At 45.4% G+C, this 17,865-nt stretch overlaps 1 protein-coding gene across 1 annotated transcript in view; it reads right to left on the reverse strand.

Annotated features, from left to right (window-relative positions):
• The window catches only part of SEC14L5 (SEC14 like lipid binding 5), a 49,077-nt gene that overhangs the window by 26,516 nt on the left and 4,696 nt on the right, over positions 1-17,865 (reverse strand). The window contains exons 2-3 of the mRNA XM_006015550.2: positions 1,082-1,231; positions 820-951 (exon numbers count right to left, since the gene is read on the reverse strand). Coding sequence (XP_006015612.1) covers positions 820-951; positions 1,082-1,231 — 282 coding nt within the window. The remainder of the gene's footprint in view (positions 1-819; positions 952-1,081; positions 1,232-17,865) is intronic.

Below are 17,865 nucleotides of genomic sequence, written 5' to 3' on the forward strand. Positions count from 1 at the left end.
CTTTCCTGCTTATGCAGGGGGTCGGACTCGATGATCTGTTGAGGTCCCTTCCGACCCTAACATCTATGAATCTATGAATCTATGAAACAGAAGAAAATCAGGGGGCAAAAAACACATGAGCTAAGGAAGCCAAAGCTGCACTCATATGGGAGCAAAGTGGGACCTCACCTGCCTGACCTGCCCGCCCATAAATACAGGTCTCTCTTGCCAACCACGGTTTTGCCAACCACAGTTTGAGTATCCACACTTAACATTCTATATACCATTTTGGCTACCACGGTATACAGTTTTGAGTCACCATGGTTTTCAGTGGCTAAGCATCAGCCTGCCAACTGCCATTTTTCCCATAAGCCTTTTGTCTTGCCAACCACAGGAACTTTCAGGAACCTAGCCCCAGCAGTTGGTGAGGGAAACCTGTATTAGAGTTTCCTTCCACAACTTCTTCCTCCAGCCTAAGACCAAGCCCCAGTGCTGGCCAGCCACTCCTGCTGACTTCAGTCTCCACCTCAAACTGGAGAGAGCCAGAGAACGTTTTACGTCAAATCTGAACAGATCTCTGTTTCTCCCCTGCACTCTGTGACCTCATTCTGGGACCCTGAACCAAAGTTTGAACGAAGCCACAATAGCTCCTCAGACCCCGGACACCACCCGTTATGAGGCCCAACAGGCCATCAAAATGGTGCCTGCAATCCAAGTCAAGAAACTTCCAAATCACACTGAATTATGTACAGCCCAGCTTACAAATGCTTCAGAGCAACCACTCCCTCTTATCACTGCAATGAACAAAAAGGAAGACTGTTTATGAGAAAGGTCTCTTACCGAGTAACTGCATGTCTCAAGAACAACAACACGATTGGCAAAGGTCTCATTGTGAGCTTCAATGAGGAGAGTTCGCTCCTTCCAGTTCACAGTGTTCTTCTGTATGAAAAAGACAAATTCTACACCAGCAATCTGAGGAGGAAGAAGACTTTAAGAGATGAGTGACCGAAGTCATCATAGCCGCAACCTTTAATGAGCCAAGCCTCTACTGAGGCACAGGCCCAGAAATTCTGAGATGTCACATATGTCAGAACAGACTCGCCTTCTTCAGTAGCCGGGGGGCATCTACATTCAGTTTGCAGCTTCTTTCGATGATATGAATGGCTCCATCATCACTCCTGGATTCATGAAGGATCTCGCTACCCAGGAACACAGGGATCTCTGGGCAGGTGGGAAACCGTTTTTCATAAGCCTAGGTGAAGCAAACACAGGGGGAAAAAGGCTCAGCCATAGACAGCTCAGGAGGCCTGGAGTGGTTTGTCACAGAGCAGTTATAAACTGTTCCCCTACCTCCACAGTAGGAGTCCTTCCCTTATCTCGGAGAGAAGAGGAGTTAATGGAGAGGTATACTTACAGCACAGTGCACAACTGTAAAATCATCATCACTAAACCAGCTCCAGGCCAGGAAGCTGAAGATCAGTTTCAACAATTATGTCACTCCTTCCTGAAACAGGAGCATACCTTCCCCTTTGAATTAGCATTTCTTGTCAAAAGAGTGCTGGGGAAAAGAGCAAAAAACTTGACTGGATCCTCAGCTGTCAATCGTGTACCTTAGCACCTGCGCTACCCCAGCCCCCACTGCAAGCTCCTTGGAGAGTAAAGCTCTCCACAACTTACTGTGTCAGCTGTACTACTGTAAATAAACAATGATTACACAAACAGGCCCATGTACATGTAGTATATAGGGAGCCTATGACTACGGCAGGAGTCACTGCAGCAATCTGGCCTGGCAAGGAATCTTCTCATAGATCACTTTGGATTCCTTTGGCACTCTTCCCTCCGTGGCTAGCCTCAGAGGATACTCATGGGATTCTGGTTTCAGCAAATGCATGACTGACTGGGGGGACACTTGTTGCACACAGCATTTGTACTTTCAGCTGAACAATGGGAACTAGCCAACAACAGAGGAGATCCGCTCAATCAGCAACCTGTACAGTATGAAGTCTGCCAATTTAAGAGCAACTGAACTGTACTCCTCATCTGCAGACGAAGGTCTGCATGTCCACAGCCTCTATGTTTGAATTTCTGGCTGTAGATAGTTGTGTGTCCTAGTGCTAGGAATAGCACCTGCTCTTAAAATAGTTCGGGCTTCTAAGGACACATACCAACTCTGCTGCTTCTTGTCCTCTGAATGGGATGGCAGCTTTTTCAGGTGATCATATTGCTCAGATATCCAGAGGAGGGAGCTGGAAGCGAGATTATCAAGTGTAGATATGGCCCTCATCAAAGCTTGGATATCCTTAACTCACCTTTTGGGTTAGCACATTTGCCAAGCTACATTCCATCCTCTTTACCAGGTCACTTTTCCAACTCTCCCAAGGTCCACAAGGCCTCCATTAGGGCCTTGTGTTTTAGACAAAATGCACTACATACTGATTGTCTCTATTCAACAGGACTCATAGGCCAAAGGAATTATTGCTCAAGCAGCTCAGCATGCTGCAAGATTTCAAGCGTCAATAGATATTGGTGTGTGCCCAACAACAACAAAGGTATCCACCTGCTAACAAACATGCTGCACTTTGCTCTAAGGTCACTCACACATCCCTGACTACCTACACTGCAACCTGCCATTGCCAGAGGATTAATGTGTCATATGAAGGAGGAGGCTGGAATTAATATTTCCTACCTCTTCTACAATCCTCTGGGTTCCAAATTCATGACCTTCACTCTCCCAAGGTCCCCAGCAGTATTTTCTTTCCATTAAAAAATGCATTCACACAAGCCATTCTTAGCTGCTAGATTCTTAGCATCTGGCCAGTAAAAGCTGCCAGCTAACCCTCAGGTCACTGGGATACGGTACTATTTCACATTCATCCTTATTTTTGTCTCGTACCACTTAACTAAACTTGCACTAAACATTCATCCAAAAGAACAAAAAACTTATTCTAACTTAACCTCCCTCCCTACCTAAGAGCTCAACCACAGGTAACAGCTACCATCACAGTGACTAGACAATGCAGTTGAGTACTGATGTGGACCAGAATTGTGTTGTTTGGGGTCTGAAATTTTGAAATATTGTCATAATACTATTAGGAACTTCTGCTATCACTACAGAGGTGTCAGGGGACTCTTCTTCCTCACCTATGCTATACAGTATGATCTGCTTGCTGAAGTCATACTCTGCCCTTCAAGCTCTTTGACACCTTGTTCTCCTAAGAGAAGAGAAGTGAAAAGTTCAACTATGTTTCAGCCGCTCTCCCCTCCCTCATACACACATGACCTGAAGATAAGGTAAAGTAGCAGGCATCCAAATCTACAGCTATAAAGCAGATGAACGAGGTCTGGAAGGGGGTGCAGGGAGAGCAAGAGAGAGCATGCATGTATGCACATGTTCACACACTAAAGGTCAAGCCAGTTGTAGACCTATAACTTAATTTCAGTCATAATTAAAAGTATTCAAGAATTTTTTGACAAAACTACTTTTCCACCAGAAAATGCCACTTTGCTGAAACTAAAACTTTTCAGAGAAAAAATCTTTTCATCAAAACTGTCCGGTCCAGAATGGTTTTGGAATCAAAAGGACACAATCTAGAATAGCCAATACCTCAGTGATCAGGGTACTTGGGAAGAAACAGGATCTTTTGCTCCTGCTAGTCTGTGAGCAATGAGAGTACTGAGGCCCACCCTGAAGCCCTTGTTCAGCAGCTACTCCAGTCACCAGCTGTTCAACAGGATCTTTTCCCTAAGGAGTAGCCAATGGTCTCCTCAGCACTGAAACCACATAGCAAGTTTTAAAAACCCCCACAATCCTTCAGAACATAGGATCCCTGGGCTCGGCCTTTGGACTGAGGAAGAATAGCAGCTGGTGCTCAACATCTGCCTCACTTGCTTCTTTCCTGATACCTGTCCCTGGTCGGAGAGGGGACAGGTTTCTTGATAAGCTGTTACTCATACCAGGAATTAAAAGCTCAGAAACAACAGCTGGTAACACCATGCAGTCACTTATCAATCACCGCAGCAGAGAGTAAAATTCAGCACAAGTGGGCAGAAGGCTGTTAGGATAAGTAATAAACTCTAGAGGATATGTATAGGCAAACACCCCTAGGGACCTAGCAAAGGCCACCACAGCAAAGCAGCCAGGGTGGCTACATTACCTCATTTCATTTCAAAGCAGGCCCACTGTGCTTCCCTGAGGTACCCCCTAATGCAGTTCTTTGACAGCGGAGACATGACCCGAGATTACATGTCCCATCATATCTCCTGAACAGGCTTTGCTTTCCTGTTTGAGGAAAAGTTCCTCTTCTGTATGCCAATGTTAAGCTCTCTGCTAATCTTCTTTACACACCAATAGCAACTCTAAAAATACAGCTGGTTGGAGCTGCTTGCTGATCACACGGAGGTATGGAGAGCTACAACAGTGCTTTGATTTCACTGATTAAAATCATATCAGTGACCACCCTGGACCACTTTCCCCCTCCCCTGTTTCATCACTGGGGAGAGGTAGGGTGCAGGCTGACCTGACACCTGGCAACTGGGTATCAACTTTCTTTGCCTCCAAGTGGTAGTAATCAATCTCAAAAGGAGAAAAGAGAAAGCCTTAAAGGCTAACAGTTAGGTGCCAAATCCTTCCTCTAAACAAATAGTTTCATAGTTGGTAGGGTCAGAAGGGACCTGAGCAGATTATCAAGTCTGACCCCTCAAATCACTGCACAGAGTTGAAGATAAAGAACCCAGCCTCACTCAACCTGCAGGGGATTCAGAGTGAGCAACCAAAGTAGGAGAACAAGCTCATATACCCACATTTGCCTTTCCAGCTGTTGGCTACAGTAGTTTTTCACTGACTACAGCAGGTAGCGTTATTTTCAAGGAATAAGGCCCAAGGAGTCATGGCCCAGATTTTCCCTAGTACAGTGCTTGCCAAATTTCTTTCAGGCCCATCAAAGTGATTCAAGTCATGCAATCGTGAATCAAATGCAAATAGTCATGAATGATTTGGTGAACACAGCCCTCTCCTTCGAGTGCCCGCCCTGGGATGAATATTCACTGAGCAGTACAGTGCCAGCTAACGCTCTGTTCACCTTCCACTTTCGTCTCCTCAAAGTCCTCCAGCCAGAACATGCCAGCACTACACCAGGCTCCATGTGAAACTGTGGAAATGCCTCTCCCCACTACAAGCACTTCCCAGTGCTGACTTACCACCCCATCAGGCAGGAGAACATTTCTGAGAACCTGTTATGAACAACTGCAGTAAGCTGTCCAAGCAACTCAAAACACTCAGCATGTGGGTAGCTCCCCATCCCAGTCAACACAGAGATCTTTCTTTACACCACAAATAAGTCCTTATCCTTTACCAATCTCTCTACATTTCTAACAGCTAGCTCATAAGGGTTACTCACTGAGGTTTACTCTATAGCCTTCTATTCATTGGAATTTTTAACCAGGATTTCTTACTAACAAAACCAGTGGAGACAACACTTTAGTAGTCACTAACTTTCTAGACACCAATACAGGTAGACCCCAAACTGAAACAACCTGGTGCTTACCCAACAGTAGGTGACAGGAGCATTGTCTATACTAACATTACCACTGTTGGTAGCAACAGTGGAGAATTTGGGACAAAAAACTCCTACCATGAAAATCCAGCATAAGAACATGAGTGTTACAACTTGCTTACAGGAGCCACTGATTTGACCCGTGTACAAAAAAAAAAAAGAGGGTGGCTGGTGTCCACATAGCAGTTTTCCTCACAACTGCACCAGCTGTGTTTGTGCATTCATACTACATCTGGGTGGAAAATGAATTTCTGGGGTCAGTAGGGTTTAAGTTTGTTTGTTTTGGGGGGTGGTAAATGCTTCTCTTTAGAATTAACAACAAATATTTCTGAAGTTTTCAGCAAACAACATTAGAAGAATCCTCTTGGCTCAACTGAAACATTTTTCAAAATGACAGGCTTTAAAATATTGAAAGAAAAACTTAAAAGACATTTTAAAATAGTCATTTACAAGCCAGAAAAAGAATCAAACCACCACATTTCATTTTGAAAATGTCATAACCGGCTATTTCAAGACTTATATGGGGGAGGGGAAATCAAAAACAAATTCCAAAAGATTCAGCAAAACTGCTGCATCTTTGAGAAATGCTTCACTGTTGCCAAATCTGCATTTTTTGGCCAAAAAAAATTAAACAGGTATGTGAGAAAAGTTTCTCCCAGCTCTGGTGTATAATACCTCTGCATTGGTGTGCTGTGGCAGAGACAGTACAGCTGTCCTGAACAGCACGAGACAGAGGGCCTGGACAAACAACATAGTCATACCAGTCTGAGTTACACTGGTTTGGTAAGCCAGTGGATTACCTGGGTGTTTGGTGCAGAAAGACAATCAGCTTTCCTGCAGTAGCTGTTGTGGTGCCTAGCATAAATGTGCTGTATGTCCAGGCCGAGAGCATCAGGAGTACGTACAGAAAATGATACCAGAGTTTATGGAGTTAGCGTAACCTGCCTTAAGCTGGTATAAAAAAAATGGTGCATGACATACAGCCCTGCGCTGCTGTGATGTACAGAAACCAATGGAGTGCCCTAAGACAAATAAGGATCAAAAGTGCTGGTGTAAATTCCAGTGCGAGTGCTGTGTCCCCCCTGCTATTGCAGTGCTCAATACAAGCAAACTATTACCAGTTTCCTAACATTTGGTGGAGAGGCACTACCATAGCTAGGACAGGAATGCTCAACCCCAGGCCCAGAGGCCAGATCTGGCCCATGGTATGGCTCCATGTACTCCTTTGGGCCACAGCACCAAAAGGTTGAGCACTACTGCTCCAGTGTGTTTGTGGTCATGTAAAAGGGCTAGAGGAAGGCAGGGGCCAACATGGTAAAAGGGTCCGTAAACACTTACCAAAAACAAAGACAGTCATGTCCCAGTCCAATACCCAGGATTAGCTGCTACAGCTAATAACTGGGGATAAGCCATGTGGAGCCACATTTACATCCTGGTTACAGAGTCAGATTAAAACAGAGCATGGGTGTCCCACCCCGCCAGGTTACAGCAGAGTTTGAGCTCAGTTGAGTTTGGAGACGTGTATTTTTAACATGAAACAACCATGCCCGTTCTGGCCAGCCCAATTATAGTATCAATTCTTATGACCAAACCTAGTAAACCAATTGTTCTTTCAGTAAAGACAAGGCCATGGAGGAAAATGCAAGAAAATACCACAGTTGACAGGATTTTGGACAGGACCTAATTTACTAGTTAAAAACAAGGAAACTATTATGAAAATAAATTCATGTGGCAGGGTTACCAGGCAGATAGGGGGGGGAAAAAGTCACACCATCAAAAACCTCACAAAAAACCCGAAGATGGGGCCACCCTCTCCTCCACACCACTGCTCCTTCCGTAACACCCTACAATCCTGCCGCTTTTGTGTTATTCCCTGGCTAGAGGGCCCATCTGATGCAATACCACACATCAAAGGCTCTGTATCCCACCAGCTCCATCTCTGTGACATGGTCCAGAGCACCCAGGGATTAGATAATGTCTGCCTGTCCTCCTCCCCTTCCCACAAGGTGCGACCCAGAGCACCTAGACCTTTAGAGAATTCCTCTGGTTTTCAATGATCTCTCAGAAAAATGACCTGGTAACAGATTATATAACAGATGTGCCTCAAGAGTTTGGACTTGGATATTTCTGGCAAAAATAGCAAGGAAATCCAGGCACCAAAATCACAGCGTGCCGTAAGAAGCCTCCCAACCCCGACTGCTGTACGTGTGCAGACCTAGGGCACTCTGCTCCAGCCAGGCACCTGCCAAGCAAGTCCTGCGTAGCTCCCGTGCACTCCAGGGAGAGGCAGCTCTCAGAATTAGGTTATCTAGCTTCATACTGTAATATCCTAGAGGGGAACATTATCCTTTCGGCTCACGGAAGGAAACCAAAGTGGATTATACAGTTAAGTCAGCACAGTGTTGCATAACAACTCCCAGGACAGTTCTGACTTCCTCCTCAGGCCTGTCACTTTTCTAAGGGTAGAGACAGACTTTTCACGTTCTCCAACAGCACACACCAATGCAAAAAGAACTGGTCAGAACTGGCCACGTTAGCTCCTGCACCAAGGGTGGGCACAAAGAAGTGACACACCAATGTTTAGCCCTATCCTCAGGCTATGCTGCAGTTGCCATATGCCCACCTGCAGCCACTTTTGTACAGGAGTTGGCAGATGGCCTCCAGAGGACTGTTCCCATCTCCATCTGTTAAGTGATGCCTCTGGGGTGGTTCTGTGGCCAGACAGCTCCTGCAGCAGGACCCTCTGGAGACAGTGTGATGGAAACGTCTGCCATTTGAGGCTGGGACCCAACAAACACAGACAAAGATGGAAGGCAAATACTGTCTGCAGAGCCAAATAAGGGGTTTTACAAGTGCGTACATGTTCAGGCACACTGTGGGAGAAAAATATCATGTTGTTAGAACACAACTGGACTGAGCCATGGAAGGAACCAACACAATATTAAGCACTCAGCATACACAGAAACTGTTGTGTTTAGCATTGCGTGAGTGGGTTCTGAATAATAAGGTTCACCCTGGAGCTAATGTTGGCCGGCTGATATGACATTAAAAACACAACTTGTCCCTTTCAGGGCTGAGCGCCAAAATGCATTTAAAATCATGCTAGTTACCAGGACTCTCCAAGGTCATGTTGCAGCACAACACAGTTTTCCAGCACAAATGAATAAGCTTTAAAATGGGATGAGGGGATGCTGCTAGTTAGTAGTCCTTCCCATGTCCGCTCAATCTAGGCCACAGCTTTGGTAGTCTGTGTGTGACAACACCAGGCAACACAGGCTGTGGTCAGTCTGAACACTGGAGTGCCAAAGAGAGCTGCAGGGTCTGTGTACATGGTCAGCAGAAGGAATAAGTAATCTCCTTCAAATTCATAACAGAAGCTTGTCTATAATCTACCCCAGGGTAGCACAAGAATAACATGTGCAGTGAGGGCTCAGAGGAATTAAGAAATTCAATAGGGGAGGTAAGGGACCCCTGCAAAAAAATGCAAAAGCAGCCACAGGAGAGCGAACATCATCTGTCCCTGAGCAAACACTTCTTCAGCTACAAGGTTTGGAGTAAAAGTCCACAGGACTCTGGAGTCCTAGCTCAAAACACTGATCTAGTGTTACTCCCTCTGGAGTAGAGCCAATGATCTGCCTCATTCCTTCAGATTGGGTGAAAGAAACAATTCACAATTAGCTCCAGCTGCTTATTACAATGTGCAGACTACCAAACAATGCAGAGATCCTTCCAGGACAAGGACACACAGCAACCCCAGGAAATCACTAATGCATCCAATAATCCTAGAGGGAACAACATCCCATTCAGACTATGCTGCTGCAGCATTTTCCTCCACTTTCTAAAAGACCTTGATGCAAACTTAGCAATGGAGTGGGTCAAGACATGGTTTACACACAGGATGTAGCAGGCTTTACACCTAACTCCTAACAGTGGGGCTGGAAACAAATGCTCTACTACAACCTATTACTTACTGGACAGATTTTTGGGCTGTATTTTCTGAGCCTTGTTACATGAGAAGCCAGGTAACTTTGGAGAAGGGAGGTAGTGAAGAGATGGTTTTTGGAGACCAAAACAGAACAGGCCAGCATAACCATCAGATGCATACTGACAAGTGGGAAGCTTGATCTGCCTTATTCCAAATAAAACTGTTATCTCAAAGTAACATGTCTCCCTAGTAGACTGATAGGACAGTTTCAATCAGCCTTTACAAAAGCCACCATGAGAACTGGGGTAGGCTGGACATAATCTAGACAGGAATTTGCCTGGGATGCTATGGTAAGAGCCTCAGCCTCTCATAAAAATGCCCTGGATTAGATGCTTAGCCATCATGAGTAAGTAGCTTTCTCAGTTTGATATCATTTTTACACAGTAAGCTTTGGGGCAGGGACCATCTCTATGAGCACGGTCTCTAACAAATAAAGCTCCCAAATGGGCTCTTAGTTTCTCCTGGAGTACAAATGACAGTACCACATCTCTCTAGCAGTAAAATGCCCTCTCAGAGTCATACCACAGCACTAATTCAAAGTAAGAGTATGTCCTTTGAAACACCTCCATCCCACAAGCACAGAGATCGCGGCATGGCACATGGCAATATGGCTGCAAGCAAGGATAGGTAGGATAGGTAGGAGAGGACTGAAGGCAGAGTCTAACCAGAAATGCACCAATCAAGTGCTTCAGTGACATTAAGTTTCCATGAGTCTATGGCAAATCCACCAAGGGGGAATGCAGCTCTGGTGTCAGTTCCTGCCAAGTATTTAGTAACACACTTCCATATAAACATGGGACTTCAGTGTCGCACAGAACTGATACTAAGGGCTTGCCTGGCCACATCAATAGAAAACAGTTAAGATTTTTATGTTCCCAAAATATATATTTGGGCTACTGTGTATAAAATGCAGCCTGTACATATTCTCCAGAGGCCAGACAAATAGAAGGCTTCTTCTGTTTGCTGTCAGCAACTGCAGCAAAGAGCAATTTCTAAGCATTTTATACCCAGTAAATAGAATAATGCAAAATGAGGGTTGGAAGGGACCACAGGAGGTCTAGTCCAACCCCCTGCTCAAAGCAGGACCAGCCCCAACTAGATCATCTCAGCTAAGGCTTTGTCTAGCCAGGTCTTAAAAACCTCCAAGGATGGAGAGAACTATCCCTCACCACCAGCCTGAGAGGAACATGTAAGAGGCTGTTTACTCAAGACTGTCTGTTGCTCAATCTCGCTCTGCTTAGTAATAGGGGAAGGTGCAGCAGAATACAGGAACAGGACACATAAAGGGAGCCAGGGAATTGGCCCAGCAGACAGTTGCACATAGCCAAGGTTGGCACTTTTGAAATTCTGTTGAAAAGAAATTTGGGCATTAAGATGTTGTGACACTCCTACCCCATCAATGCAATAAGTCATTAGGTCACACTGAAGCATTGTGGCCCAAGTCAACATTGTACTGTCTGTGGCTCTGATAGCCACTTTAAAACCCATTAATTCTTTCCAGTCATGTTAAGAATAATATCAGGAATAACAAGACAAGGAGATAAGGAATGTCACCTTCCTCCAACTTATTGTGGCCTGGACCATGGCTGTAGATGGGCCACCCAAGTAGAAAGGCTAATGGCACAGATAGGAGGGGTTAAAGGAGCAATTGATAGGGACCACCAAATGTCCCCCAAAGCCAAGAGCCACCCCCCAACAGAACACCCCAACTCTCACAATGTGTCCCCTGTACATTGGCGACATGTAGGGGGTGTACGTGGGTGCCCATGCACCCCCTGATATTGGCAATGCACCCCCGGAAAGAAGTACCGCCGATACTGCTGGTGGCATCTGCAGGTGGTCACTGACCGCCAGTCGGCACATGTCACACCCCCTTCTCCTCCCTGACACCACCGTGGCCACCTGCGGGAACACCCCGCTCACCGCCGCCATGCCCGCACCACCACCTGTGGGCTGTTGCCGTGCTCCCCCAGCCTCCAAGGGCATGCATCATTCATGCCCCTGTACAAGCAAATCTGCCTCAAGATTTTGCCCCACTTATACCAAGACCTTATTTAAGCCTGTGCAAAGAGGACTAGCCTGCATTCAAATGGCAATACCAATATTCCTCACTACTCCACTAAAATAATTCAGTATCTTTCATTTTCCACAGAAACATCCATTTCTTAAATACTGCTCAGATCATTAAGAGGCAATATGATGAGCTATGTATGATGGGGACCAAGCACAACAAGATATGGGGACAGCTATTTGAAACCCTTCATCCTACTCATCTCTCAGATACTCTAGGCTAGCGTCAGCCAGAAATACCATTTCAGACAAAAATATGAAAATGGTGTTAGTACTGACATCACAGCAGCTCTTATGGAGCCTTGGAGCAGCGGGCACTCAGGCCATGTGCTGCCAAGTCCTATTTTATGTCATTTGTGGAACATCCAAGGACACCGTGGGTAATATGCCACTGCAGACAACCTCCTCTCTGGCATTTCCTCAGATATGTAAGCAGTCCACTCAGCTCTATCCAATCTCTTCAGCTGCTCTGCAAAGAACTCTACAATTGGCTGCAGCATGCTGACTGCTTTAGAGGGATTCCAGCTGTCCAGAGAGAGATTGCTCTCCTTGCTGCAGGGAGGATATGCACCCGCTACCAGAATTCAAGCTTGAGCTGAAGCTGTACACCAGAGATATGGGGGAGGAGAGGGGAGGCACCTACATATTCAATAAGATACTGTCTTTAGCCAGACCGGGATATAAAACCTGATATTACCGGTAGCCTGGTAGGGACTCCTCAACCATCATCCCTGGGATATATACAAAATGTAAACATTATAAGACACTGAACTTGCTATGTATTGCAAAACCTCTGTCATTGTGGCAACCACATGGGTCTATAGGTGAATGCACCACACCTGTTATTCTATTGCATACAAACCTATACAACCAGTATCATACATGCCAGCCATCATTCTGCTTTAGCGCTTTGTCTGTCTTATTTACATAAACTATAAGCTATCTGGGGCAGGAGCTCTCTTACTATGTGTCTGTTCAGCACCTGGAACAAGAGGGCCTTTGATCTCTTTTGTAAAACAAGTGTTTATTGCATCAATCAAAGGCACACACAGATCTTTAAACTATCCCTGACCCTGAACTAAAGGCAGACATAATACAGAAGGGGATAAAGAAATAGTCTGTTTACACTCCCAAACATGTTTCCCTTAAATGCAACCTATTTCAAAGCCAAAATCAATACTAAGAAAATGTGTTGGTATTGAAAAATTACAAATAGTAGTCCTTTTAAATGTGAACAGAAAGGAATTTTATCTGCCAAGACCTGAATTCAGTGGGCTGGATTATGCCTGCTACAGTTGAACAGCAGCAAAAGTAGTTTTCAATAGCACTGCTTAAGCAGTTTCATAGATTTCATAGACATTAGGGCTGGAAGGGACCTCGGAAGATCATCGAGTCCAGCCCCCTGCCCAAAGGGCAGGAAGTCAGCTGGGGTCATAGGATCCCAGCAAGATAAGCATCCAGTTTCGTCCTGAAGGTGTTCAATGAAGGTGCTTGAACCACCTCCGGTGGCAGGCTGTTCCAGACCTTGGGGGCTCGGACAGTAAAGAAATTCTTCCTTATGTCCAGCCTGAAACGATCTTGTAGTAGTTTGTGACCATTCGACCTCGTCATCCCTTGGGGCGCTCTGGTGAACAAACGTTCCCCCAGATACTGGTGGTCACCCCAGTTCATGCAGACATGAACAGTAGCAAAGGAAACATAGGCCTCCATATCATTCTTGGCAGGTAATGGATGTGGGGGCAGATGTGGGGGAGAGAAAGAAAAGATGCATTGTTTCAAGTCCTGTTGGAATGTGTAACACATGAAGAGGGCCAGATCCCCAGCTGCAATAAATTAGGGCAGGTTTCAGAGTAGCTATGCCGTTTTGCAGCTGAGGATCCAGCCCTTTGGGCCTGGCATTAGCAAAACAGCTAACATAACTGAGGCTATACCTGGGGGACACTAGCTGTCATGATGTCCTGGCAACTCCACAGAAACACAGTGAGGACATTGATGGTACTGGGAATAAAGCAGCCCTTATATCCCTTCCCACAAATGCCACCCTTTCTTCATGGTCTTCCTCCTTCCAACCAAAGTCATGGAGATGAGGAGTCTAGACAGAGCTGTAGTGTTATAGTCAATGAAAGGGTTTAGGTTGTAGTCGTGTTGGTCTAAGGACATAGGCAGACAAGGTTCCTTGGGTGAATTTGATATCTTTTATTAGACCAACCCAAATGGTTGGAGAATAGTTATTAAGCAAGCTTTTGGGTTCAAAAACCCTTCGTCAGGCTAAGGAAGTTTCAGCAGTTGGTGTGTGCTCTTCCTGGATGGAATTAAAATTCCAGCAGTTGGTGTGGAGCACACATCAACACACGCCTGACGAAGGGTTTTTGAACCCGAAAGCTTGCTTAATAAATATTCTCCAACTATTTGGGTTGGTCTAATAAAAGATATCAAATTCACCCAAGGAACCTTGTCTGCCTATAGTCAATGAAATACACTTGCCACACAGGTTCTAAGGGCCTGTTTAACTAGAAAGGTACTGCGGAAAAGGCCTTTAAAGGTGATGGAGCCACAAGTTGAGAAGGCTACCACTGATTTCTTTAAAAATAAATAAACGAACACTCAATTGATTAATTAAAAAAAAAACAAACTCTTAAATATAAAAGGTTGAGAAAAAAAAGTACAGAGCTGTTGGGTGGTGGCTGGTTAGAAGGGCTAGCAATAAGATAAAGTCTTTCACTGCTAAATTGCCATGACAAATCCAGTCCAGGTGGAGAGTAACCATAATCACCCATTTGGTGGACACATCCTTCTGATGGGTGTTCTTTGGTCTTCTGTGTGAAAGGAGTTCAGTGGACAAGGAGGAGATATGCCTCAGCCTGCTTCCCAGAGAAAAATGTTCACAGCACAAAACCCACCACAATTAACATGGCAGGCAGGTTGGCTGGGAATGGTAGCAGAAGTATCCAAGGATGAATTAGCTCTGATAGTCCAGAGGGGCGAGAACCATATGCTACTGCTGTCCACGCTGCACCTGCTCTAGGAGGGAAGCAAGGGCCGGTAGCCTTTTACCAATATGAACATGCAGAGTACCAAAAAGCTGGAGCATTTCAAAGAACACTAACTCAAGGCCTCTGCATGCATCTGAGATTTTCCCTTATTGATCAGTGTATACCACAGCACAGCTTATACTGAAACAATTGGACAGCAAATGCAACATACAGATATTTGAATTCCAGAGGCTTGATCTTAATGGTCCCTTAACAGAATTGGAAGGTGCTTTATTATACTGAAAGTAAAATTGGGGGCCCTAATGAGATTGACTATTAAAGAAGCAGGGATGCTGACACTCTCACTGGTGATTTTTGCAGGTCAAATACATGATATAGCCTTTTTCTAAACTAAAAGAAATCTGGCATACCTATATTTTGCATTTGCAGAGGGAAAGAAGTATCAGTTTGCCCCATTTCACAGAAGGGAGAAAACCAGAAATAGAACTAAAAACAGTTTATTAGGCTATTATACCTCAGACGTAAAAGTTGTGGACAGAATGTTTTCTTCGCACAACATACATCTATCTGTCTTAGTCCGTGTGAGACCACTGTGTTGCAAAAGAAGGCCAGGCAGACCACATATGCTCAGTGTAAATGTGAGATTGGACCCCAACTTCCCACTAAAATTAATGTGAATGGGGCTCCCAAATCACTGAGGCAACTCTGAAACCTGAGCATGGATAAAGTTAGAAATTAAGCAATAGGATTGGTCCTGGACATCAAGATTAGCTCCAAGACCCATTCTTTGTGCTGCGATGTACCTGGAGGTGTACACTCGCTCTCTTCACCAACACTGGATTCCCTAGCCGCACAAGTCAGTGAGCTTTCATAAGAACTTAAATCATTCAGAGCTCTGTGATGGGAAAGCCTCTCTTAGCATTCATTCCTCTTTACAGCATTTTAACAGGGTTTTGCTCTAAGGCTGCTTTGCAAAGCAATTATTTGAGAAAAAGTTTGCATTTGGGGATTTGTTGACTGTAAACTGAAGTCAGGTGTCTGGTCAGGACTAAGAAAGAGATGCAATCTGAAACCTGCTGATCGAATAATCTAACTGAAGAGAAAACAAAATTCATTCCCAAGATTTGGCAGGAGAACCTCTGGAGAAAGCTACTCAGTTCAAAGGAGAAAAAAGAAACAGGGTGAAATGAACACAGCTTGTCACAAACCCAATTGCTAAGTGCTAGCCCCAAACAAGAAAACAAGCAAAGCCACAGAGGAAGATGAAGAACACGCAGATTAGGATTGGAACATTTTAGTATTGATGTGCCACTTCAGTTTGACTACAGTGGGAGAGGGAGCTGAGCATTAGAAAATAGTAAGCATGTATGAAGAGGAAGTGGCTGCCATGTTGAGATAAAGTGAAGCCATCCAGTATTTGGAAAGAAGGTAGGAAGAAAAGTAAAAGAGTGCACATCCTAAAGGGCCAGAAGAGGAGACTTGCAAGGCAGCCTGCTGATCCTGCAAGAGCCCACCTGGTTTAGGGAGTGTGATGAAATACAAGCTTAGGAGATTCGAGAAAGACTAAGTCAGAAACCCAAAAGTTAGAGCAGCTTGTGGCCTAGTGATAGAGCATGGGGTACAGAAGCACTAGATGGAAAGGGAGTGAACCAAAGGTCAACAGTCCTGAGACTCCAAGAGCAGGGTGATTAGCAGCTGCAGTGCTGACCTACCAGACCACTGAATGCTTCAGGGTAAGCCTCAATGAGGGAGATGACACTCCTGGTGCTGGGTCCCAACTAATGGGGTGGGAAGCTCTACCTGGTTTGATGGGACAGGGTGCAGTAAGTAGAGATGATTCATTGCCTGAAGTCTCCAACATTGCAGGTCCCAATAAGAGAGACAGAGACACACTACAGTAAGGGCCCCTGAGCACTGTGACATCATTTTACTAAGAAGGGCTCATACATATAGTAAGAGACACGTACCACCCCACCCAGTCTGAGCAGACAAAAGTGGCAGCTGGTGTTATCATTACCATCATACAGATGGGGAATTGAGGCAGAGATGTAAAGCCCACTATCACACAGATACAGGATAAAGTATTGAGCCAAGGTCCAAAATCCAATACCTTAAAGTACAAGTTCATCCTCGCTTTCCTGAGAGCCACTGTATTGAATCACTGCTCTCTAGAAGCTTGCATGAAGCATCCTGGGATGTTACCCAAGACAAGTTGGGGGTGGTTCTGAAAGTAGGGCTGAATAGACAGAATATTTAGGCTTTGCCCTAACCTGGCAGAGATAATGACAATACTCTTTGCTGGAGAGTAGCATCATTTCCTAGGCCACCCACTCTCCATGTGTAACTTCCACCAACTGACAGCTCCACACTCAACAGCTGGGTGAAATTCTCACTGCCTCCCACTCCTATGAAACACTCAGCTCCAACATGATAATACAGGAATGGAGCCTGCATTTTTTGTGAACAGCTGCAGCTAGCTAGATTCATATGCTATCTTCTCTGGATAGACTTTGCCTAGGATGGAGGTGAGACTGACTGGCCTATAGTTGCCTGGGTCCTCCTTCCTCCCCTTCTTGAAAATGGGGACCACGCTGGCACTTTTCCAGTCATATAGAAAACCTCCTGAAACCAAAAGCAAATAAGACTAAAACACTGGAAAATAAACCTTTCAAGCCCCTGCCTTTAGGAGTTCTGCTAACAAGCTTACAGAGGATTTGTCTAGAGGCAACCCCCCTGTATTAGCAGCCAATCTATTGACAAGCATCTGTCACCAGGGTGTTCTTAGCAAATTTGACAGCAACAGTGCTGAGAAGCACGTATCCCTCTGAACTGGGAGTGTGGTTCATAGGTATCTTTCTAAGGAACAGTGTTGTTCTAACAAGGGCTGCATTGAAACAGCACAGGGGGAAAGCCAGAAAAAGTTCTCACTAGAGCAGAGGCTGGCAAAATATGGCCCACAGGGCACATCTGGGCCACCAAGCCATTCCATCCAGCCCACAGGGCCCCTAAAAATTTAAAAAATTTTATATTTATCTGCCCCGACTGCCTGTCAAAGATGACATTAGACAGGGGCAGTAGGACCCAGGGGGAGCCAGCGGCAGAACTAGACAGCTGCAGCAGCAAGTCCAGCCTGGCCCTGCCACCCCCTCCAGCCCGGCCACCCTGAACCCCAGCCAAAAGCCTCTACCTAGCAGAGGCCGATGGATGCTTCTGTCCTGGGACTGCTCCTGCTTCCCCGCACCAAGGGAAATATAGGTAAGAAGGGGGAGGGGAAGGGGGATGCAGG

The sequence above is a fragment of the Alligator sinensis genome, unplaced genomic scaffold (genome assembly GCF_000455745.1).
Source record: "Alligator sinensis unplaced genomic scaffold, ASM45574v1 scaffold404_1, whole genome shotgun sequence".
NCBI lineage: Eukaryota > Metazoa > Chordata > Crocodylia > Alligatoridae > Alligator > Alligator sinensis.